The sequence below is a fragment of the Meriones unguiculatus genome, chromosome 6 (genome assembly GCF_030254825.1).
Source record: "Meriones unguiculatus strain TT.TT164.6M chromosome 6, Bangor_MerUng_6.1, whole genome shotgun sequence".
Lineage (NCBI taxonomy): Eukaryota > Metazoa > Chordata > Mammalia > Rodentia > Muridae > Meriones > Meriones unguiculatus.
In genome coordinates, this window is record NC_083354.1 from 131,838,193 (window position 1) to 131,864,875 (window position 26,683).

General features: G+C 38.5%; 1 protein-coding gene across 1 annotated transcript in view; it reads left to right on the forward strand.

Annotated features, from left to right (window-relative positions):
- Cngb3 (cyclic nucleotide gated channel subunit beta 3) overlaps positions 1 to 26,683 on the forward strand; it is a 169,599-nt gene that overhangs the window by 96,600 nt on the left and 46,316 nt on the right. Inside the window, exons 9-13 of the mRNA XM_060386160.1 lie at positions 743 to 807; positions 1,495 to 1,617; positions 12,683 to 12,824; positions 21,224 to 21,383; positions 23,990 to 24,087. Coding sequence (XP_060242143.1) covers positions 743 to 807; positions 1,495 to 1,617; positions 12,683 to 12,824; positions 21,224 to 21,383; positions 23,990 to 24,087 — 588 coding nt within the window. The remainder of the gene's footprint in view (positions 1 to 742; positions 808 to 1,494; positions 1,618 to 12,682; positions 12,825 to 21,223; positions 21,384 to 23,989; positions 24,088 to 26,683) is intronic.

Here is a 26,683-nt window from a genome sequence, read left to right on the forward strand (position 1 = left end):
TCTTATTCCATGCCTTATTTCCTACAGAAATGAAGGAGGGAGAAGAGGATGGGATAGGAGTTCCTCAGGATGTGAGAACTCAGACAAAACTGAGAATGAAAGAGAACACACAGCATTTATCACTCTGGGCCTGAGTTACCTCACTCAGTAGTGTTTCTAGACCCATTCATTTCCCCGAAAATGTCATGGTTTCATTTTCCCTTACAGCTGAGAAAGTTTCCCTTTGTATTCATCAGCCACATTTGAGAAAGAACCTTAAGGGACACAGCAACTCTCTTTGGATTAGACAACAGGAAACCATTGAACTTCAGCTGACACAGAACATGACAACCCTCTGCCAAGGCTTAGTGGACTTTATATTTTGAAAACTGTTACAGATTTTCTACCTCTTCCCTAAAAACAAAGTTACTGTTAACAATATATTTTTCTTCTTTTGTTTACATTTTGGGAGTATGATCTCAAACTTTGCAAAACAAAGTTTGAAAGAAAGAAACCTGTTATTGATTTTCAACATACATCACAAACAGGTCTGTATCCAAAGGATAGAAATAAAATAGAGCAATAAGCTCTATAAATTTGATACCAGGTTAAAATTATATCTAGAGGAAAATACCATTAAATATGACATGGGTTTTAAAAAACATGAATAAAATAATTTACAGTAACCTCTGTTATACAGTTTTATCTAAATAAACATACAGTTAAGTTACTTTTGGATTTCTTGTGTTTATTTCTTATACAGTACACTTCATTCTTTGAGTTTAATCATCACCTGGAGTCTATAATGAACAAAGCATATGTCTACAGGTGAGTTTCAATGGTAAATTTGGAGAAAGAAAAGAAACTGATGACAGAACATTTTAGAGGGCACTTAGGAAACAATGCTCAAAAACATGAGCCATTTCCTATTTTGATATATAAAAATAAGTGTATGTTCCTAAGCACATTAGGCTATTTCAAGTCAGATTAAAGTAAGGAAGTCATAGTGAGAGAAAGGACCTATCATGTTACAGCTTAAACAATGAAAGATAAGCACACTTGCAAGTCAGCTCTCCGTCCCTCAAGACAATTTACGCCTAGTCTAAATTTCACTCACTTGCCACTCTGAACTTCCTGAGCACAGAGACCTTCAGTCACAGTTCATCACAGCATGAAGTCCTGTGAGCCTTTTAGCTATCCAGGTAAATCAGTGTGGCATATTTTATGGGATTCAAATTGAAGAAGTGACCCTTGAGGCATGTCTTTCATGGAATTGACGCACACCATCTGTGCAAAGAAATGAAGACTTTTTTCACACTCTGCCAAGCCCATTCAAGACTCTGCAGTCAGACAACATGTGATGTCACCTTCGCTTTCTACTGCACAAATGAAAGTTGACACTTGGCAAATCTAAAGCAAGAGGGCTCATTGGAGACAGAGAAAAAGAAAATGTTGGAATCAGCTGCATTCCAGACACAACGTCAGCCCTTACTCTGCACTTACTCTCTCTGACAGGGTCATCCGAACAACTGGCTACTTGCTGTTTCTCCTGCATGTCAATGCCTGTGTTTATTATTGGGCTTCAGACTATGAAGGAATTGGCACAACTAAGTGGGTCTATAATGGTGAAGGAAACGAGTAAGTTCTAATGTTAGAAGAGACTTTCATTCGTTCTTCTTAATTTTAAGTTTTGGTATAAGAATTTTGATAAGCCAGCATTTTTTTAAGTTTTTGTAAGCATATGTTAATTGTACACAATAGTCAGTGTCACTGTGGTATCATTTCATGAGAGTATGTAATGTACTTTAACCATATTCACACTTCAATACCCTTGATTATCCTCTTCCCGCTCCCATTGATCCCTTTCCTCTTCCCAACAGTTCTTCTTCTAGTTTCAGGCGGTGTGTGTGTGTGTGTGTGTGTGTGTGTGTATGAGTGTGAGTGTGTGTGTGCATGTGTTTATGTTTGTGTGTCTGCATGCAAGTGTGCATGCATGTGTACTTATTAGTTTGACTTGGATTATGTACAGGAGCGTGAATAAGAAGTTGTGGACAGATAGGCAGCTTACATCAGTAAAGACATCTGTTAGTCAGTGCTCAGCCAAGGTCAGTACCACCTCTCTGGTCTTAGGATACTTTTAAGTGAAAAGTATAAAATACATGAGAAACTTTCAGAGAATATCTAATACAGAGCAGATGTGTGTGTGTGTCTGTCTGTGTCTGTGTCTGTGTCTGTGTCTGTGTCTGTGTCTGTGTCTGTGTCTGTGACTGTATCTGTATATATGTATCCCAGGTTGACATGAAAAATGTGATTCTTACTAGAAATCATAATCAAAAAAGTTTGGAAGCTTCTGCTTTAGAGAACTGAGCAGTAAGGTAACTTAATAACTACAATGATAATTGTTACTAATGATGAATGTTAATTATTTAGCAAGCAGGTGCAGTAGCTAATTAGTTGATCACTGAAGGGTTTTATGGATTTATGAGTCAGCTATAACCACTACCTAGACTAAATAGAAAATAACAAGACTCATAAATAAAACTTGACAATTAAGCAAGAGTCTCATGAATAAAATAGATCACTTGAAATTGTTCATGCAAAAGAATCAGAATTTAGTCATAACAACTGGTTTATTTAACAACTGGCAAATTTTCCTTTCAGTAGATACAAAGTCCTGGTTTAGTGTAGACTACACTGACCTTCTGTGCCAGTGAAATGACACTGACCACATTAGAAGACAATGTGTTCTCTAGAAAAACGTAAGCCTGAGAATTCTCTTGACGGACAATACATAGCAACCTTGGGATGGAGAGCAAAGAGAATAAAAATATCTCATAAATTATACACGAGACAAAGCAAGTGGGTCATGTGTGGGGGAATATATATATATATATTTAATTTTAACCAACCAATTTTCTAAATATTTTTATAATACAATATAATTACATCATTGCCTCTTTTCCTTTCTTCCCTCCAAACCATCCCATACTCTGCCTTGCTCTTTTCCAAATCATGCTCTCTTTTTCATTAGTTGTTAGAACTGATTTCTTTAAATCATCTATGCGAAGGGCCACTAATTGTGAAACACATACCCACAGAGTAAATATAGCCCTAGAAAGCTTAAAATCAATCCTGTAAATGTATAAAGAAATGAATTTAGAATGTGAGTTGATTTATATATTTGCTTTGATAGAAATAATTTTATGGAAAATTAAGATACCAACTAATCTTAGGTACAGAACACCACAGTGACTAATGTTGAAAGATTCATGATGCATATGTTAGGATGAAACTTACATATTAATTTGTCAGACTTTTCATTTCTCTCAATAATATCTGAATCAGACAACCTACTGGAAAAAAAAGGTTGTTTTTCTCATAGTTTCAGGAGTTTCACCCCATGATAAGTAGCCACATTACAGTGTGTCTGAGCTGAAACAGAACTTCATAACGGGGGATTTCATGTCATGGTATCCATGAAGCAGAAAGAGAACATGCTTACCTATGCTAGTGGGCTTTCTCCTTTTTACTCCTCCAAGACATAGTTTCTCTGTGTAGCCTTGGCAGTCATGGACTTGCTTTGTAGACCAGGCTGACTTCGAACTCACAGTGATCCCCCTGCCTCTGCCTCCCCAAGTGCTGGGATTGAGGGCATGTGCCACTTTTGCCCAGCAGAGTTTTCTCCTCTTTCTCCCTTTATTCTGCCCAGGTTTTCCTTCATGTGATGGTGCCTTGAGCATTAACGAAAGATCCACAGCTTCTTTAATTCTCTCTGAAAATGCCATTCTAAGAAGTGTTCTTTGATTAGTCTACTTGATTCTCAAGTAGACAATTTAATTCCTCATGATAAGTTACAGTATCAACTGTTACAGTAAACTGAAACTTTTTTTTTAATTTTTTGCACATTTTTGTCATGAAAGTGAAATGGTGTAATTTTGTTGTTTTTTTTGGGGGGGTTTTGTTGTTATTTGTTTTGGGGTTTTTGTTTGTTGGTTGGTTGGTTTTGTGTGTGAGAGAGAAAAAGGGAAAGAGGGAGGATCTATGTAGCTCTGGTTGACCTGGAACTTGCTACGTAGACCAGGCTGTCCTTGAACTCTTAAGAGATTTGCCTACCCTTTCTTTCCCAGTTTTAGGATGCAAGGTACATGCCACCATACCCAGATAGTAAAACAATTTTAAGGAAAGATCAGGAATTATATATATTTCCTGATGATTATACATATCGTTATACATCAGAAAAACATATTGCTTTTTAATCACTAATTATGCATTTACCATGAACTTTAAAACTGCATACAGTTTTATTGAAGAGAAATTAAAATGCATATCCAGGTGCAAGAGAAACTAAAGGAAATAGGTTCATAATAATCAGAAGCTTCATATAGCCAAGGTATTTTAAAATAGATGTATAGATGTTTTTGAAAGCTACAGTAAATAAATACAATAAGTATTACTCTGCAATTTGGAGAAATAAATTACATAGACACGAATAACTCTCAAAAAAGTTGGAAATAACCATGCATGGAGATAACCTAGAACCCCTGCACAGATGTAGCCCATGGCAGCTCAGTCTCTAAGAGGGTTCCCTAGTAATGGGAACAGGGACTGTCTCTGACATGAACTCAGTGGTGGGCTCTTTGATCACCTTCCCCCTGAGGGGAGGAGGGCAGCTTTACTAGGCCACAGAGGAAGACATTGCAGCCAGTCCTGATGAGACCTGATAGGTTAGGGTCAGATGGAAGGGGAGGAGGACCTCCACTATCATTGGACTTGGGGAGAGGCATGGGAGAAGATGAGGGAGTCAGGGAGGGCAGGATTGGGGGGGCTGAGGGAGGGGACTATAGCTGGGATACAAAGTGAATAAACTGTAATTAATAAAAAATAAGTAAATTTTTAAAAAGAGTGGGAAATATCTTACATAATGCATACATATTTTGATGTCATTTATATAAACTTGTAGAATAAATGAATGATCCTACTTACAACAGCATCAAATGGAATAAAAACTAAGAGGCCTAACACATATATACTGAAAACTGTAGCATGGAAATGAAAGCAAGTGAAACAGAAACAAATGGAATCACAACAGGGTTCGTGGATTGGATAAGGAACTATTATTCAAATGTGACCCACTCAGAGCAAACCCTGTCAAAATTCCGGTGTATCTTTATCTTACATCATCCACACAACTCAAGTAACTGGATTGAATATACAAATGTGAGAATCCAAACTATGAAACTATTAGAAGCAAGAAGAGCAAAATAGCTCCATGACTTTTCTCAGACAATCATAGGTTATTATAACCCCTCAAATATAAAAGCAAAGGTAGATGCATGTGTTTCTCTCATACTTAATACATTCTACACTAGAAAGAAAACATGGGCTTCTGTTATACTAAAATTTCTACACTAGAAAAAAAAACAATCAACAAAATAAAAATACATCCTACCAACATGGAGAAAATATTTACAAACCATATACCTGATAGTGGGTTAATGCCCCAAATATGAAAAATTTCTACAATTAAAAAGCATACTGCCTCTGACATAATCTGATTGGCCTGCTCTTTGATCACCTCCCTCTGGCGGGGAGCAGCCTTACCAGGCCATAGTAGAGGACAATGCAGCCACTTTTGATGTGAACTGACAGACTAAGATCAGAAAGGAGAGGAGAACCTCCCCTATTAGTGGACTTGGGGAGTGGCATGCAAGCAGAGGGAGGAGGGAGGGTGGGACTGGGAGGGGAGGAGGGAGGGGCTTATGGGGGGATGCAGAATGAATAAAGTGTAATTGATGAAAAATTTAAAAAAAAAGCATACTACTCAGCAATTAAAAACAAGAAAATAATGAAATTTGCAGGCAAATGGTGGGAACTAGAAAAGATCATCCTGAGAGGTGAGGTATCCCAGAAGCAGAAAGACACACATGGTATACACTCACTTATAAGTGAATATTAGACATATAATACAGGATAAAGATACTAAAATCTGTACACCTAAAGAAGCTAAGCAAGAAGAAGGACCCTAAGTAAGATGATCAATCCTCATTCAGAAAGGCAAACAGGATGGACATTGGAAGAGAAAACAGGGAACAGGACAGGAGCCTACCATAAAGGACCTCTGAAAGACTCTACCCAGCAGAGTAGCAAAGCTGATGCTCAGACTCGTAGCCAAACTCTGGGCAGAGTGCAGGGAATCTTATGAAAGAAGGGGTAGATAGAAAGACCTGGAGGGTACAGGAGCTCCACAAGGAGAACAACAGAACTAAAAAGTCTGGGCACAGGGGTCTTTTCTGAGACTGATACTCCTAACAGGACCATGCATGGTAATAACCCCTGCACAGATGTAGCCCATGGCAGCTCAGTATCCAAGTGGGCTTCCTAGTAATGGGAATAAGGGCTGTCTCTGACATGAACTCAGTGGCTGGCTCTTTGATCACCTCTCTGAGAGAGGAGCAGCCTTACCAGGCCACAGAGGAGGACAATGCAGCCAGTCCTGATGAGACCTGGTAGGCTAGGGTCAGATGGAAGGGGAGGAGGACCTCCCCTATCAGTGGACTAGGGGAGGGGCATTAGAGGAGAAGAAAGAGGGAGGGTTGGATTGGTAAGGGATGAGGGATGGGGCTACAACTGCGATACAAAGTGAATGAAGTGCAATTAATAAAAAATTAATATAAAAAAGCAAAGGGTTTTTCGAATGTTTTAAAATTTTTTGAATTGTAGACATTCTAGTGAGCAAGGTCACTTCAGCATAGGCTTGAGTCACACTTTCTGGTTATCAGTGGCTTTGAGGCTTGTCCTTATACTTTTTGGTTACTTGTGCATCTTTCAAGAAATATTTGTGGAGATTATTTGTTCAGCTTTTAATTAGATTGTTTCTTGAGTCCCTTATATATTTACAGAAGCGTAATTCTTATTTTCACATTTCCTTTAAGATCAATATTGAATTCTATCTTATTGTTTTAACTGGGAACTGTGTTTTTTCATGCATTAAAAATTTATAGAGAGTCTATGTTTTAAATCAGCCAGATGGAATTTCCTTGAAAAGATTTATCTGCCTGGAGTGTAGATATTAGAGATGGACACCCTTGACTAATTAAGCTAATCCTAGAAAATCAATATGATGCCATCTAATTAAATTACAAATCTTACCTTTGGTTGGGCATGTCTGGGTGTATAAGACATGTCTGAGAAAAGGATCCAAAAATAAACCACAAAGTATCAGGGCAGAAAATTTCCAATTAACGTAGCATAGTATTTAATATTTAAAAGTTCAAGGCTAATCCTTGAGACACAGAAAAATCAATGCCAACATTTAATATATAACTGTCATTTTAACATCTATAAATAAGGTGAAAGTAGGTAATACTGTGTGTGTTCCTAGTAACACCAAAGTGATGTATAATAGAACTGACCACATAGGAAGAAAATTTATGCCCTTCCCACTTTTGGAAAGTACCAAGTTTGATATGTTTCCTTAGTTTAAAGAAATTCACAGGTTGAAAACCTGTGACCAAAATAAATTAGGCAATAGGATAGTTAAAATTGGGACTCAAAAAGCTGAAGTGCAACCAGTAAATTTACTTTTGCGCTTTGTCTCTTTGACAACAAGCCCACTATAAGTAATTAAAAGCCTTCTGGATATTTATTGAGTTGTGTTTGTGTTGTCATGGCACAATGGTTCTAGACTCTCTAAAAAATGTTAGTAGGATTTTTGTGGTGGTTTTATTGTGGTGGTTAGTCCAATATCTACCAGGTTAAAAACATCTCATATCCTATGTGTCCTTCTTAGTGATTCTGTGGGCTCACAGAGACTGAGGGCTCACAGGGAGCCTGTAAAGGTCTGAGCTTGGTCCTCTGCACATATTTTGGAGTTGTGTAGCTTGGTGTTCTTGTGGGAGTCCTGGTTGTCTGTAACTCTTTTGCCTGCTCTTAAGACCCTTTTTCTCCTACAGGGTTTCCTTGATATGAGGGTATGTACCTAGTTTTATTGTAACTTGACATGCCATATTAGGTTGGTGTCCTTGCTCTTTTCTGAAGAGAAATGGAGGGCAAGAGGAGCTGGAAGAGAGGGGAGATGAGGGAGGACCTGGAAGGAGTGAAAGGAGGAGAAACTGCAGTTGACATGTAATATAAGAGAGAAAAATTTAAAAAAAAAAAAACATATTCTTCAAAACGTTAAATTTGAAAATGATTTACTTATAAGTTTTATTTTATTTACTTATAGATTCTTATTTTATTTTTTCAACACCAACTTGTTTCATTCCTTATAAAACGCCACTTCTTAGTATTTGAAAATGATTACCCTTGTTCAAATACAGTTGGAAAGCTCTAAAGTGTTCCTGCTATGTGTGACACACTAGAACAAGAAATAAAACTTTCTTTTAATTTATTATTAATTATTTTTAGGAGGCATGTATGAATACATACGGAAGTGAGAACACAACTTTTTGGAGTCACTTATCAGGTTGTCAGACTACTACTGAAACAAGGACTTTTCCCCCTGATCAATCTCTTGAGCTTCATCTGCCCAAAATGATTAAAAGTCCTGGGCCAGATGGATTCAGTGCAGAATTCTACCATACCTTCAAAGAAGTGCTAACTCCAATTCTTTCCAAACTATTCCACAAAATAGAAACAGAAGGAACATTACCAAACTCATTCTATGAAGCCACAGTCACCTTGATACCTAAACCACAAAAAAACCCAACAAAAAAGGAGAACTTCAGACCTATCTCTCTAATGAACATTGATGGAAAAATACTCAATAAAATACTTGCAAACTGAATCCAGGAACACATCAAAGATATCATCCACCATGACCAAGTAGGCTTCATCCCAGGCATGCAAGGGTGGTTCAACATATGGAAATCCATCAATGTAATCCACCACATAAACAAACTGAAGGAGAAAAAACTCATGATCATCTCCTTAGATGCCGAAAAAACATTTGACAAAGTCCAACACCATTCATGTTTAAAGTCTTGGAGAGATCAGGGATACCAGGCACATATCTAAACATAATAAAGGCAATATACAGCAAGCCTATAGCCAACATCAAACTTAATGGAGAGAAACTTAAATCAATCCCACTGAAATCAGGGACAAGACAAGGCTGTCCATTGTCCCCATACCTCTTCAACATAGTACTTGAAGTCCTAGCTAGAGCAATAAGACAACTAAAGGAGATCAAGGGGATACAAATCAGAAAGGAAGAGGTCAAAGTATCACTATTCGCAGATGATATGATAGTATACATGAGCGACCCCAAAAATTAATTTAATATTTTAATGTGCTTATAAAGGAGCAGTTTTCCTTATAGGATTCTTGAACATACTTCATTTTGATAGGTTTTATATCCACCCTCCTCTTCCCCATGTCTCTGTCCCCTCTTCCTCATTGAACCCTTTTGTTCACAATATTACTCTTCTAACTTTAGAATCTCATGTGTTCTTTTGTCTTTCCCAATGCTTTCCTCTTGGAGGAAAGGGAGGGGAGGATAGGGAGGGAATGAGGAAGGGTCTACAGCTGGCATACAAAGTGAAGAAACTGTAATTAATATAAAAATTTTAAATTAAAAATATTTTTAAAAAGTAGGAAAATATAGAAAAATTTGAGGATGGCCATTAAAATTTCATTAAAGAAAAAATCATACTTCATTGTATAAGAATTTTTCCACACCTTTCAAAGGATAAAATAATATAAATTTTATGAATATTACATTATTTTCCTATTAAAAGTATTTTGAAGTAATTTAAAATGTGCAAAAAAAAAGACTTTTTTTCATCTCATAGGTTCCTTTCTATTATTGTGGTATTTCCCAACATTTACTCCACCAAATGCACATATTTAACAGTTAGAAGCTAGGATATGCCTAGTAGAGAGAACATAGAGTATTTGTCCAAGTTTGAGTTACTTTTTTATTTAATTTAATATTTTCCAGTTCCACTCATCTTTCATGAAAATACCATAGCTCATTTTTCTTTATGATTGAATAAAATTTAATTGTATGTGATACCTTTTTTATTATCCATTCGGCTACTAGTAGAAATCCAAGCTTATGCCGTTCCCTGCTATGGATTGTGCAGCGGTGAACACGGATGTATAAGCAGCGCCTGTTTCTGTAGCAGGAGTCTAAGTTCTTCAGGATTATGCCCAGGAAGAGTACAACTGGGTCCTTTAGTACTTCTATTTTACAAACAAAATCTTAACTAAGGCACAATTCTGTACAAAAAATTTAATCTACCATGAACACCAGAAAAAAAAAAATCTGAGACCCACTGAATCCAAAGCCCATCTGCAAAGTATTTGAATTTGTTAAGTTATTTTAATTAACTCCTTGGGAATTTTATACAATGTGCCATGATCTTTAATCCTCTGTAACTCTTTTCTCTAATGCCGCACATATCAACCTGACCTCCCTACCACCCCCAATGAAATGTTTAAAAAATAAAAAAGTAAAAGAAAAAAAAAAAAAAACATGGACTCAGATTTGTGTTCCCTATATATTCCTGGGTGTTGGACCATATATGGAAGCACGGTCTGCCTACCAAGACCCACACCCTTAAGCAAAAGCAATTCTTATCCTGAGAAGCCATCTACTGCCCAAAGCTCCTGAATCAGGAGTGAGTCTCATGAATGCCCTCTCACTCCTTGCTAGCTTGATGTAGTGCAGACTTGATCTAGTGCAGGCTTGATCCAGTACAGGTGTTGTGAAGGCAACCACAGCTGCTAAGGGTTGAAGAGCTCAGCAGTCCTGTCATATCCAAAAGACACTGTTTTGCTCTAGTCCTCCAACTTCTGGTTCTTCCAATTCTTTCCCCATTCATATGCAGAAAGTATTTTAAACATACAGCAGGAATGCCTGACCCAGGTTGTGGTTTCAGTGCTAAGTCCTTTTATTTGGTGTACTTCAATTCTGAAGTTCTAGGTAAGTTACCTATTCCATCCAAGAATAGTTTCCTTACTATGAGGAGTTAGTGTTTTTTTTTTCTTTTTACATTTGCATATTAATATAATAAAATATATAGAAAAGATAGTGACTCGATGACTGGCTCTTTGGTCTCCCCACCCCCGAAGGGAGGAGCAGTCCTGTTAGGCCACAGAGGAGGGCTTTGCAGCCAGTCCTGAAGATACCTGATAAAACAGGATCAGATGAATGGGGAGGAGGTCCCCCCCATCAGTGGACTTGGAAAGGGGCACGGTGGAGATGAGGGAGGGAGGGAGGGAGGGACTGGGAGGGAATGAGGGATCGGGACACGGCTGGGATACAGAGTTAATAAAATGTAACTGATAAAAAAATAAAGAAAGAAAGAAAGAAAGAAAGAAAGAAAGAAAGAAAGAAAGAAAGAAAGAAAGAAAGAAAGAAAGAAAAGATAGTGAACATATTTACCTGTTCTATTTTTCATTTGTGGAAACAATAGTATCTAAATTATAAAGCTTATCTCAACAGCATTCTCCACAGGTTGTTAGTTTGTTAACTAAAATGTTTATCACACTCTTGTAGTGGGCTGGAAATACCACAGTGGGCAGGTGGAGTTTCCTTCTCTCATGGGGATGTCCAGTGGCTGTCCCGCTTGTTGGAAAGTGTCTCTACCTGTTGAGCCATTTCATCAGCCCTGGTATGGCAACTTAAAGACAGACTCAAATTATTTGTTATCTCTCTTCTTAATAGAGAGAGTCCAATATATCTTCCAGTTAATTTAAGCTACTTTTAGGGATTTGCTTGACAAATACAACAAGGCGAAAATTTTAAATGTTATGGAGTTTCTGAGTTATAAGATCCTTTTAAACTACATCTTGAGCTATAATCAATCTAGAGGAAGCAGCTGCTATTAAGAAATCCATGAATTTTTCTATTATGGTTTGATTTTATCTTCTTATGGTGTGTGTGTATATGTGTGTGTGTGTGTGTGTGTGTGTGTGTGTACATGAGCCTGCATGTGTATCTGAATGTGTTTCTATTTTTCATGGGTTTGTTTTGGGTTTTTTGTTTTGTGTTGTGTTGTTTTTTCTCTGTCTGTTTGGTTTGTTTTATTCTGGTTTGTTTGTTGATCTGTTAGTTTCTAAAATGATAACAAAAAAAAAAGGTATGCAGTTGCATGGATGGGAAAGGGGGGGGAGATTTCCAAGGAGATGAGAGGAAAGTGTATGGGAATTTTTTTTCAATGTTAAAAAAGGTCCATGTACCTTGAAACAGGCCTCGTATGAGGCAGCCCAGTCTAGTCACATTTGGAATATAAGTAGAACAGTACCGTGCCATCCCCAACCACACCAGCACTGGCTTAGACATTTAGGAGAAGAAGATACCTAGGGCATTCCAAGAAGATATCGCAAGGAGAAGAGCATAGACACTCAGCCAAGAGTAAGACTCAAGGGATAAATCAGCTGACCTAAAACACATCTTTCCAGATTCACTCCATCTGAAAGCTTATTCACTGTGGAACACAGACCGCTCATCTCTGCTAAGTTTTGTATAAATCTCTCACCCAAAAAAAAGAAGCCAGATAAGACAGACCTACCAAATTTTGGGAATTGCTGGTAAATACCCTCCTTGTATTTAAATATTTAGTCACATCCTAGTGTTTGTTGAGAATGTCACAGTAGTACACACAGTGCCTGCTAGTGCCTGCACACATAAACTATGTTTGAGTAAAATGGTGGTACAGTGATATCTAAAGGGAATTCTATGCATCTTTTTTTACAGGTATCTGAGATGTTATTATTGGGCAGTTCGAACTTTAATTACTATCGGGGGCCTTCCAGAGCCACAGACTTCATTTGAAATTGTTTTTCAACTCGTGAACTTTTTTTCTGGAGTCTTTGTTTTCTCTAGCTTAATTGGTCAGGTAAGCTAGCTGACAGTGGATCCCTGGGTACAAAGTATGTTCATTTTTAAAATGCTAATATGATGAAAGGACTTAATTCCAAAGAGCCATTCACACCCAATCCGAGTCATTTAGACTTCATGAACACCAGCCAATCCCAATCAGTGTCTTGTAGCCTCCATGGACACCAATCAATCCCAATCGAGGTCACATAGCCACAATAGGAATTCCCCTTTCTGACTTTAAAAAGTGCCTTTGCGCTCCCCTTGGGGGTCACTGCCATTTTGAAGGTGGTGACCCCCAGCATGCTGGAAATCTCTGCAGAAGAAACGCTATGCATCTACATACTACTTGAGCCTGGTTCATTCCTTCAAGAAATTCTGGACCCTAACCAAGGGAGGGATCCAAGATGGTGGCACAGATAACACACTGTGTCTGATCAGCAGGGCAGCAGTGACTGCACAGCTACCAACAAACTGAACTGCAGGCCCCAAAACAACAGCAACTGTGTTTCCCAAGTGAGAGTAAACCCCATGATGAGGGAAACAATAAGGTCCAACCTCAGGTCATCCAGCTAATCTCTGGAAAAGTCCCTGGGTTCCTAGAAGTACAGGGTCTGCACCATCTAGCCACTGCGCCTACATGCTGTGCTCACCAGCCAGTGAATACCTTCTGGGACCAGGCACAAAGCTCCAACCTCAGGCCTCCTGACCTCTGGGAGCCATGGGAACAGCCATAGAGGTTGCTTCAAAGTTCAGTCCATCTTTGGTGGGAGACTAACCAAACCTCTGGACCCACTGGTTCTTCAAGATGGCTGTGCCCAGCAAACACAGTGTCTGAACACCTACAACTCATTAACCTCAGAGCAAGAAAGCCAGTGGTAGCGCAGCTGTCTCTAGGACTTTCCCTGGTGAGAGAAGAGACTCTGGGCTTTTGAGGAATCCAGTTAGGCCACAGGATCATACACCTGAGGAAAGCCTTGGCAATTCCCTAAAAGCCACCTGCCAGTCAGAGACAATAACCACCAGTCTGAGGAGGGCTCCTGTAGGAAGAGCCAGCTTCCTGCTCAGGGCTCTTCCCGCACTGCCTTCCCACCCAGAACTACAGCTGGCATCAAAAACTACCAGACAACACCTGAGACAACCAGATCGGTAAAGTCAGCATAAAAAGACAACCAACATAACCCAAAGCAATATGACATCTCCAGAACCTAGTTTTACAAAGGCAGTCAGCTCTGGATACCCTAACACAACTGAAATGACCTTAAATGAACTTAACACAATAAAATGACCTTAAATCTATGCTTATGAAGATGGTAACAGAGGAAATGAATAAAATCTATAAAGAAATACAGAAAGATGCAGTCATATTGAGACCATTAAAGAGGCCTGAAGAGTGGCAATGAAATACTCAGTGAAATACAGGAAAATAAAAACAATGAAGTGAAGGAAACCAATAAAACTGTTTAAGATCTGAAGGTGAAAATGAAACAATAAAGAAAACACAAACTGAGGCAATCCTGGAAAGAGAAAACTTAGAAAAGAAAACATGAACTACAAAAGTAAACATCTCCAATAGAAGATAAAAGATGGAGGAAAGAATCTCAGGTGTAGAAGAATGGAAGAAATTGATGGGTCTGTTAAAGAAAATATTAAATCAAAAATTTCCTGACACAAAACATCCAAGAAATCAAGGAAACCATGAAAAAGATGAAACCTAAGAATAATAGAAATAGAGGAAAAAGAAGATTCCTGTCTCCAAGGCCCAGAAAATATTTTCAACAAAATCATAGAATTTTTTTTTTCAATTTGAAAAAGAGATACCTATTAGCATACAAGAGGCCCATAGAAAACCTAGTAGATTAAACCAGAAAACAAAATCCTTCTGCCTCTTTTAATAATCAAAACACTAAATGTTCAGAACAAAGAAAAAATACTAACATCTTCAAGGGAAAAAAGGCCAAGTAACATATAATGGCAAACCCAACAGAAACACCCCTGACATCTCAACAGAGACTATGAAAGCCAGAATGCCCTGGACAGATGTTATGCAAACCCTAAGAGAACACAGCTTTTACCCCAGACTACTGTATCCAGCAAAACTCTCAATGATCATAGATGGAGAAAACAAGATACTCAGTAACAAAAACAAACTTAAATAGTGCCTGTCCACAAATTCAGCCTTACAGAAGGTACTAAAAGGAAAAATCCAACTGAAGAAGGCTAACTATATCCAGGAAAACGCAGAAAATAAATAACTTCACTACAGCAAAATTAAAAATAGACAAGCACACAAACACACTACCACAACCAACATGAAAATAAAAGGAAGTGACACTCACTGGTCATTAATCTCTCTCAACATCAGTGGATTCAACTCTCCAATAAAAAGACACAGACTAGCAGAATGGATGTGTAAACAGGACCCAACATTCTGCTGCATCCAAGAAACACACCCCAGACACAAAGATAGACATTACCAGAGAGAAAAGGACTGGAAGAAGGTTTTCCAAGCAAACGGACCCAAGAAGCAAGCAGGAATAGCGATCCTAATATCTAATAAAATGGACTTTCAACCAAAATTAATCAAGAGAGATGAGTAAAGACACTTCATACTCATCAAAAGAAAATTCCACCAAGATGACATCTCAATTCTGAACATCTATGCCCCAAATAAAAGTGTGTCCACATTTGTAAAAGAAATATTGAGAATTTTTCCTGCGCTGCAAATCTGTCTAAACAATTGTCGAGCTATATTTTAGGTAATTGGACTGGAGAATTCGATACTACGATGGAACAGCTGAGAGTGGCCATTGTCACAGTAAATTCTACCGGAGTGGACGCAGGACTAGCCACAGGATTATCAACATGGATTGCTGCAGCCATGAATCATCTGAAGGAATGGGTGGGCATGGGAGTGTTAGCAGGCCTTCTGGTGTTGGTCTCCTTGGTTTGCCTGTGGTATATATGCAAGATTAGAGTCTCACAACAGTGTGATGCAGCCATGATCATTCAGGCCTTTACAGCCATTGAAGCAGGACATTCTCCCCAAGCATGGTTGGATACCATAAAAAGCTAAAATGATACGCTCAGGATGCGAGGCTAAGCACTGCACTCAGGGTCAGCCGCTTTGGACCCAGAGAAGAGCATGTCTGATTGCATGCGGGTTGATGCCCCAGGTCCCGCCTCTGAGAAAAAGGTATTGGACGGGTCTGATGCTCTTTGGGTGGATGACACCTAAATGAACATCTGTACAAAGTCTCAATTTATTTCTAATATCAGAGATCAGACCTCTACTCTTGCCTGATGCATCTAAAACAAAAAGGGGGAACTGTAGAGAGCTGCGGAATGCTATGCCTTAAAGATGGAGCTGGTTTCCGCCTTCCACCTTCCCGATGGTGAGTGCTCTCTGTCACGAACAAATCCACATTTGGCTAAGGCCGAGGATCTGGCTTGCTTCCATGTATGTGGACCTATCTGCATTGCCCCCGTGGCACGCCTGGGTTGGCTACCCAGAGGCTATTTAAGCTATGGGCTGGCTTTCCCCGGGGTCCGAGGATTGTTCAATGTTCCTGAATAAACTGCATTGAAAAAAAAAAAAAGAAATATTAATAAAGCTTAAACTACACTTCGATTCCCACACACTAATAGTGTGAAACATCAACACCCCACTCTCTTCAAAGGACAGAACAACAAAACAGAGAAATACTGACACCAACAGATGTCATGCATCAAATGGACCTAGCAGACATCTACAAAACTTTTCACCCAAACACACACACACACACACACACACACACACACACACACAAAATATACCTTCTTCTCAGCATTCTACAGAATCTTCTCCAAAACTGACTATATAGTAGGTCACAAAGCAAGCCTCAACAGATTCAAGAAATTGAAATAATACCTTGTATCCTTTCAGATCACAATGTACTAAAGTTGAACTTCAACAAATATTTTTTTTAAAAAGCCTGCACACATGGAAACTGGACAACTTACTCAATGACAACTGGGTCCAGAAAGAAATAAAGAAAGAAATTAGAGACTTCCTAAAATCCAATGAAAATGAAGGCACAACCTACCCAAACTTATGGGACAATGAAAGCAGTGCTAAGAGGAAAGTTCATAGCACTAAGTGCCTTCATAAGAAAAGTGCAGACATCCCATACAAGCAAACTTAATGGCACAACTTAAAGCCCTAGAAAGACAGAAGGAAGGAAGGAAGGAAGGAAGGAAGGAAGGAAGGAAGGAAGGAAGGAAGGAAGGAAGGAAGGAAAAAAGAAAGAAAGGAAGGAAGGAAGGAAGGAAGAAAGGAAGGAAGGAAGGAAGGAAGGAAGGAAGGAAGGAAGGAAGGAAGGAAGGAAGGAAGGAAGGAAGACAAAAGAAGATACAACCAAGAGGAGTAGATGGCTGGAAATAATCAAACTCAGGGCTGAAATCAATAAATTAAAAACAAAGAAAACAATTCAAAGAAATAAGGAAATGAAGAGCTGGTTCTTTAAGAAAATCAACAAGATAGACAAACCCTTAGCCAAACTAAATGGCAGAGAGACACTATCCAAATCAACAAAATCAGAAATTAAAAAGTAGACATAACAATAGACCCTGAGGAAATCCAAAGAATAATTCAGGCTTACTTCAAAAGCCAATACACCACAAATTTTAAAAATCTAAATGAAATGTACAATTTTTTGATAGATCCCACTTACCAAAGTTAAATCAAGATCAGGTAAATAATTTAATTTGGGAATCCTAAAGAAATAGAAGCAGTCATCAAGGCATTTTTGGTTGCTCCCCAAAATGCCTTGGGAGCAACCAAAAAATGCTGTATGGGTTCTGTGCAGAATTCTACCAGACCTTCAAGGAAGAGCTAATACCAATATTCTTCAAACTATTCCACAAAATAGAAATGGAAGGAACATCGCCAAACTTGTTCTATGAGGCCACAGTCACCTTGATTCCTAAAAGACACAAAGACCCAACAAAGAGAATTTCAGACCAATTTCTCTTATGAACATTGACCCAAAAATACTCAATAAAATGCTCTCAAAGTGAATCCAAGAACTCATCTAAGATGTCATCCACCATGACCAAGTAGGCTTCATCCCAGACATGCAGGGGTGGTTCAATATACTAAAATCTGTCAATGTAATACACCATATAAACAAACTGAAATTTAAAAAAAATGTGATCATCTCCTAAGATGCCACACCATGAAGATGAGAATGTTGAAGAAAATAAGGAATTACTAGCCTATAGCTAGGTAATCATTAGGGTTAGCTAATTTACATAATTTCTTTTATCTTAATTGATGTTTTATTCACCTAACAAGGTAAAATAGCTAAAGAAAATGTGTATCTTTTTAAAAATGTGTTTATTTTACATCCTGATTATAGCCCCCCTACTCTCCTCCAAGGCCCCTACACACACACACACACACACACACACACACACACACACACATTCTCCTCACTCCTCCTCCTTAGAGAAGGGGGAGGTCCCCCATGGGTACCAATCTGCCCTGGCACATTAAGTCGCTGCAGAACTAGGTGCGTCCTCACTAGTCTGAGTAATTTCATCAAGCTTTGAGATGTAGGTCTATTGGTCTGGCGCCTAGTACTATCATGTAGGACAGGAAAATAGTGTCTTAAGTGTGGAAGCCTATATGAGGGCTACATAAATGGCAGGAATTATGGATTAGTTCATCTGAGTTATGAATAGCACTCCTAGGAGAGTTGGTCACTATCTCTCAGAAATTGACCATAGCTGGGAGGAGCAAGCAAGGCTGTAGGTCAGCAAGCATCCAAATGCAAACACATAAACATACAGAGAAGTGGTTAACGTCTATGCACAGGGGCATGTCAACTTTGGCTTAGAGATGTTAAATTGGAAAGACAACTCCACTGAAAACACACTTAGGTATTAGAAAATGAGCATCAGGAAGGTAAAAATTGTAAATGCAAATTATCACATCAACGGATGGAGAAATTTACTAATGGTTGAAATATGAAACCAGTTGGAGAAATTTTCAATTTAAATTTAAATAAGGTGGAACAGAAAAAAAACATACTTTATGTCATAATGTATCATAATATCTATGGAGATACATTCATGTGTTCTCACTTTTACCGATGAAGAGACTCTAGCTTACAGAGATTCAGAAGTTGCCCAGGGTGCGGTGGCACAACCCTCAACACTACAGTGTGGGAGGCAGAGGTGAGTGGATCCCTGTGAACTTGAGGCCAGCCTGCCCTACACAGTGAGTTCCAGAGTAACATAGTGAGACCCTGTCTCCAACAGGAGAGAGAGATGAAGAGGCATTGCAATTCATACTTTAATTCATACTGTCTTCAAATAAAACAATATGTGATGAAATGGATAGTCAAAGTAATACCTAGTGAGCCCTTGGTGTGTGCAAAGGAATTTTCAAAAGGCTAGAAAATGATGTCTCCTATAATCTCAGCACTTGGGAAGCAGAAGCAAGAGGAGGGGGAGTTCAAGGCCAGCCCAGTCTACATAGCAAGTTCCATCTCAGCCTTGACTACATTACTAGACTCTGTCTCAAAAATCAATAGAGAAAGATGAAAATGATGTCTGACCAGCATGAGTGCGGTGCTTTCCCTGGACAGCCACAGCTGCATCTCTTGAGAAAGTCTGAACTTGGGCTCTAGACCTACTGTAGAACAGCATGCAACTTCAAAGACTATTTGGTGATTCTTAGGCATGTGAAAAATCTACTAAGTATGCTGCACCTGCCTTGCAGCGGGATTTGAAGATCCAACCAGAGCATGCAACACCTGAAACTGTGGTCCCGAACGAGGTACAAGAGAAGATTAAGGCTGGAGATGAAGCTTAAGGATTGTGCCTTAAGCTCTCAGAGTAATTAAAAGATACTAGGAAGGAAGCCAGACAAAAACAAAAGCAAGAGAACCTGAAACAAAATTGCCCTTACTCAAAAATCTGTCTGTATGGTCATAACCAGTGATTATACCTCAGAGTTAACCATCATTTTTTTATTCCTGAATTCTAGTCTCTGATACAACTCACAAAATCTGGCATTTTATAAGTCTCCAAACATCATAGGCTTTGCTAGACTGGACTCATTGCGGAATATGTATTGTCTTCAATTCCTATATCAATGAAAGCCAAAACTGCTGAAGGATAATACAAAAAAAAAAAAAAATTCGGATGAATAAACTACAAATCCTTGGGCCCTCAAAACCATTCAATAATACTTAACGTTGTCCTTGATTCCCACCTAACACCCGTGTTAAATCTCTCAACACAGCTTCTGGATGTACCATATGTGACACCCCTAGAAACCTGAATAATGCTCTTTGTAGAACGCAAACATGGAAAGATATCTAGGAATTGAGGCTGTAGAAGAATATTTGAAGAGCTGTTGAAGAGCAAGAGTCTCTGAAAGATGGACATAAAAGGACAGTTGGTCTGTACAGCTCTTAGCAAATACTTTTAAAAAGTAGTAGACTCTGTTAGCTCTAAAACTGTAAATTGAGGAAGCCATCACAGTGAAAGGTATTTGAGCTATACTTTAAAAAAATAAGTAGGGTTTTTTTTTTTTTCCATAAGCAGAAAAAGCTTCAGAGCTACTAGAATGGAAGCGCAAAGTATTCGTGTGAAACTGAGGCCTGGCTTTCCTCCTATATAATAAACCCACAGTCAAAGCAAATTTACAACCACTTGCTTCTCTCTACGTGAGAGGAAAAGCCAGGCAATATATCTTCTTTGTGCTGAGAACTTAAAGATCAGCTTTTAACCTAGAGTGGGTTTTTATGGCTGAGTTATAAACATCCGAGAACTAAGCCTGACAGTTCCTTAAGGATTGTCACAGCAGCAGACAACGCTTCAGTAATTTCAGCACATTTCAACTTCTGCTGAATACTGTGCCTTGAGCATGATAAGATTTGATTTTTATCTGTCTAAACAACACAAAAGGAAGAACAGAGGCTGAAATTGCATGATGAGTTGAGCCTATAGAGTCAGCCACCCTATCTGATCTGTGAAAGGTACTTTCTCAGCGAGACGCGTCAAAATCGACTAGCCGTTCTGCAGGATAATTGCTCAACTCTCATTACACTTCCCTTACATCTGTGCAGGGATTATAGTTGCTTTAAAATGTCAACTATCATTTGCACAGTAATTTATAAGTATGTAAAGATTATGTGCAGTCACCTGCATTATAAGACCAAAGCCTCACAAAAAAATCTCACGTGACTGGTCTAATGGGCCTTGTTATTGTCAGTGAGATAATCTGGTTTCCAACATTTTATTAGGACCTGATGTCGGTGTGTTAAAATCAAGCAATCAGGGCAATAGACAGGGCTATTGTGTAAGGACAAGCAAGTCAGATGCTATTTCTCTCTTGGGTGTGAATGACCATGTTTATGGTTTCAGATGCGTGATGTAATTGGGGCAGCAACAGCCAATCAGAACAACTTCCACATCTGCATGGACCATATCACTGCCCACATGAAAAAATACTCTATTCCTCAGAGCGTGCAGCATCGAGTTCGGACTTGGCTGGAATATACATGGAGCTCTCAAAGAATATTAGGTGAGCCTGGGAAACAGAGGTTTACACTCCTGTAACCTTATCACATAATAAAAATTATGTAAGATAAAAGAGAAGATCTTTGGGTTTGAATACCAGGTTGGAAACCAAAGGATCTCTCCGGTATTAATTTAATATGAATGAATTTTTCTTAAATACAGAGCCATATTCCAAGGAAAATCTTGGAAGGGAAGTGTTAAATTTTACTTGGTGCCTACACACACACACAAATTGGGGAAATTTGATGTCATTGACCCCTTTTCAGAGGCAAGGAAACAGCAGAGGCTCTACTGCAAAATTTGACCAAGAACTCATAACTGGAACTGAGCCCTGAATCTGTTCTCCAAGCTCTTGTTATATCTGTGACAGCCCCTCTCCCTGGGAGCCCAGTGTGCAGAGAAAAGCACAAGCTTTCAGGCCATTTTCATCTCACAGCATGGTTTGCAGTTAGTTCTAAGAGACCATTATGTAGCAACATTGTCTGTTCTGCAACAACAGCAGTGGAGCTCAAAAACAGTTTTACTAAAGCATATAAAGTAAGTTATGGGCTAGCTGACAACAAATTCAATTTTTAGTTTTTCCTATAAAAATAAGAATTAATATTACCGAGAAGGCAACAAAATGCTACATCCTTTGGTGAAAGAAAAAAAACAAAAACAAAAAACACAAGATTCTGAAATCACAGTTTTTCCTAATAGAAAAAAGTGTCTTCTCTTCCTGGTTGTAGGAGTTGCCTTCAGCCATCTGCCACTGGTAAGAGACCACAGACTCCCAGAATGCTCAGAGCACTGTGCTCTCTCTTTTTGGTATCTGTGGCCACTGGTGGGAGCAACTCTATTGAAAGAAACTGCAAAGAGTGGCTGGCTCCTGGTAGCAGCTACAGATCCTGGTTCAGCTCTGGCTTAGTGGATCGCTAGAGACAAATAACCCTCAGAAAGAAGAAACCATGCTTTAAAGACTAACTTATTTTATTTGTACGTGTGAGGATCTGCATGCGTTTTATTGTTGTTTTGGTTTGGTTTTGGTTTTGGTTTTTTTCACTTCATGCATGCTTTGTGCATACAGAGGCTAAAAAATGGCATCAAATCCCCTACAACTGGAGTTACAGCTGGTTGTAAACCGATGTATGGGTACTGGGAACTGAACCCAGGTCCTCTGCAAAAGCATCAAGTCCTCTTTACTGCTAATCCCTCTCTCCAGCCCCCAAACTATCTTCTTATATGAAAGATGGCTATGTTTATGATCTGTGTGTAATCAAATCAAGAGTATAGCATAACAATTGTTTCTTACTTGAGTAGATATAAGAAAACACCTTATATAAATAAAACTAAATATAGTGGCATATGAATGAAATTCCAGTACTTTGAAGACAGAGTCAAGTGAATCTCTGTGAGTTGAAGGATAGCTAGTCCACATTGCAAGTTCTGTGCCAGCCAGGGCTATTTAGTGAGACTCTGTCTCAAAGAATGCAAATAACTATTTAAAAAAAAATACCTAAGATAATGCAACTTCATGAACCCTGAGCATGCTTGACATTAAGAATGAACACTTTTGTTTATGAAGTATTTTGTTAGTCTGAAGGTTCAACATTTAATTCATAAGTAGAAAAAAGTCATAATGCATTCAGATTCATTACTGAGTTAATAAACAACTAAATAACAATAATTTAAATTTACTCGCTTGGCACATTTCTTCATTAGAGTATATTCCCAGTTGAGATGCCCCTAATTATGCTTAAACTAGCAAGTCAGTTACAACCTCTCTGAGCTTAAATTCTTTTGTTCTTTTGTCTGCAAAGTAGAAATGTACTCCTGGTCTTAGTATTGTTATAAAGGTTGAATAAGATAATGGACATGACACTCCTCCATCTGCCTTCAAACACTACCCACCACTCAACATCAGCTGCCATCCTTAGGCTGGGAGGCTGGCAGAAACAAGAACTAGATCCCTTTCCATCTCGCCCTGTTCACTAACTCTTGTCTCATGGGCATTAAATTTAATATCTTGAAGTTTTAAAAAACAAGATTCTGGAAATATTCACTGTGCTATTTATAGTTAAAATCCTTCTTTGCTCTCATGAGCAAAATAGCACCGTTGTGATGTATGAAGGGCTGGATATGGTGGCATTGCCTATATTCTGGCATTTGAGAAGCCCCAGTAGAAAAATTGCTGTGTGTTCAAAGCCAACCTGGGCTACACTGCAAGACCTCGTCTCTCAAAACAAGAGAGGGACACAACTGAAACCTCAGTGCAATAAAGATAGAGGAGGGGGCTCACCAGAACCTACTGGCCACCCAGCCTAGACAGTGAGTTCCAAAGTCAGGGAGAGCCTCTGTCTCAAAACTCAGAGTGGAGAGTAATCAAGGAAGATACCAGATGTGCACACACACACACAGACACACAGAAAGAGAGAGAGAGATATACACAGCCTTAATGGTAGGTATGTAGATCTAATATTTATAATAAAGACACTGAGTTTTAGGATATATTTATTTATAAAACATTTGCATTTTGTTGTCTTCATTTTTAATTTTTTTTTTTACTTACTCTCTGGTGAATTGTTCTACTAATGATTCCACTGTGGGACTGATATATTTATTTTTACAAAGATGAGTCCAAGTTGCTTGAGAACCTGCCAACAGCAATGCAGTTATCTCTCGCCATTGACACAAACTTCAGCATCATCAACAAAGTGGAGTTGTTCAAGGCAAGTGCTTTTATACTTAATAGAAAGATGCCACATCAGCTTCTCCATAAAACTCTAAGTTCTCATTTTATTGGGAAATTTGTGACTGTTTTCCTCATCTTTCCATCTTTCTTTCATTTTACTAATTTACTTGTTTTGTGTGTGCATGTGGAAGACTTCGAAGAACACACATGTGTCAAGGTGTGTATGCGGGGATTGGAGGGAACATTACAGAAGTTCTCAGAGGTCAACCTGAGGTGAACAGACTTGGCAGCAGGTGCCTATCCCTGCTGAGCCATCTCCCTGACCCTGCCTTCTGTTTTAACAAAGTCAAACTAGCTTGGACAATTTACAAGAATCAAGAAAAGATTATGGGTCCATGCTCAACAGAAAACTTGCTCTTTAGAAGCATCTCTCTTCTAATTAGTGTCAAGAAAGCAGATTTCTTCAGACAAGTTCTTCAGACTCCTCTTGCATAAATTTAAATTTAATTAAACTCCACTGTTCTATCTTCACTGACACATGCATTGCCTTCCATTTATGAATGTGCCTTGGCGAGGTATGATGAGTCAAGTTACCAGATCAGCTCTGCATTGGCCTACACATGTAGCAGTTACTAATGCTTTAGGCTTAGCTTTCTTTAAGGCAAAGTTTTGCAATATAGCATAGATCAGCCTAGAATCTGCACTAGTAAAAAGAAATCAACTTTAGTATGGTTTGAATGATGGTGTCATCGTCCCAATTCCTGTATTCAGAGATATGGCCAAGACTAGTGACTGAGTCATAAAAATTCTATCTTCTTACTATATGTCTTTATCTAGGGAGACATGAATGTTTATTTACTTCACAGAGAGCAATGATGACAAAATAATTCTGCCCAAGTGTAGCTTAGTAAACCAGTGAATGTGTAGGATTTGCTCTCAGAAGCATAGGTAAGGAGCTACCAATGAATAACTCTAAGTCATGACAGGAAAGCCCACCAGCATCAATGATGACTCACGAAACTGCATCTCTGAAGTTCCCAGATCAACTTGCAAGCAACTCCTTCTCCCCAGCAACTACTTACTGCTTAGATAACCTTGCAGGTGGGTCTTGTGAAGCTGATAACTTTCTGAGCTTCCTGTTCCTGGGTCTTTTAAGTTCTGTGAGCTTCATAAGTTTCATTACATTCTTCTGAGTACCATCCTTACTCAAGGATGGACTGTCTGAGTTCAGAGGAAATAGCTACACATCTCCTGAATATGAACGCACAAACAGACTAAAGTACGTTAGTTTGGAGTGATAAAACTCCTACATGGAAATGTCATGTCAACAATTTGATTTTCAAGTATTGTGTTCCTGGGAAAGGCTCAAGTTAGAGCAATAATTTAGACCTATCCATCCATATGTTGTGTTTTTTTAAGCCTTGGTATCAGTGTGAACACTGAATTCTAACAAAGACAGAAATATATATAATCCAGGAAGAAGCACATACCTTGAAAGATATAATTACCACCACTGGCGTGAAGATGAAAAAACAGAAGTGTGTGATGCATTGTTAGGCAGAGTGCCTCCAAATCCTGCACCAACCACTGACTGACTCTGGATGCTTCTAGATGCAGGACAAATCCAAGTACTTTTGATCATGTTCTGATCTAAATGTCCACAAGGATTTTGGCAAAGTTATAAGAGGTGTGATAATATTCATGTTGGCAGATGATACAAAGCAGGAAAGAATAATATTAATTGTGCTGATTATAAATTTTTAAATTAAACATTCTTAGACAATGATCAAAACTAAAATTAACTAGTAGGAAAATAAACTATTTAAAAGAATGCTAGTTCTCTAAGAATTCTTTCTAGACCTAGGAACTTTATTGACTTAAAACTCTGTGTGAATAACAAAGTTATAGATGAGATTTCTCTAAATTTTTTACCTAATATATGTTCTTATTACTTAACTTACATGAAGTGATATATCATGTTGTGAATAAATTTTAAAAGTGACACTGAATTTTAATATTTTTCCAGCTAACTAGGAGAGCAAGGATTGAGTAGTAGGATAACTGACCAAACAGAAATCTGATCAACAATTGCTTCTAGAAGAGAGCTAGGAATGGAGATATTAAACAGGAGTGTGTCTATAGTACACAGCACAGCCCTGACACAGAAAGGCTATGACATCTCTCTCCCTCCCCGTCATATTTAAGCATATAAAATTGTTGTAGGAAAACTACTTAGAGTTGGTTCTATGTAAAAAACTCAACGAATATTACCCTAAGCAGCACAATTATTTTCTGGATCGGAATAGGATGGTTGTTGTTGACATAGCATCTCACTATGCAACCCTTCTTGTCTGGAACTCAATACATAGAACAGGCTAACCTTGATCTCACTGAGATCCAGGGGAGTGTTTCTTTTAATCTGTTAGTACTCTTTCTACGATGAATAGAAATGGACTCTGCCGTGTTGTGTAGAGATTTCCTCTGAGATAAAACATGTCATCTTAGAAGGAAAATCATTAAAACCCACAATGTTCTAAGAGGAGATGAAACACTGCATCCTTCAGGGTGACTCTTTGTGGCCCAGGATGTTCTAAATGATGGCTGCTCAATGCTCACAAAGTAAATAACTAAAA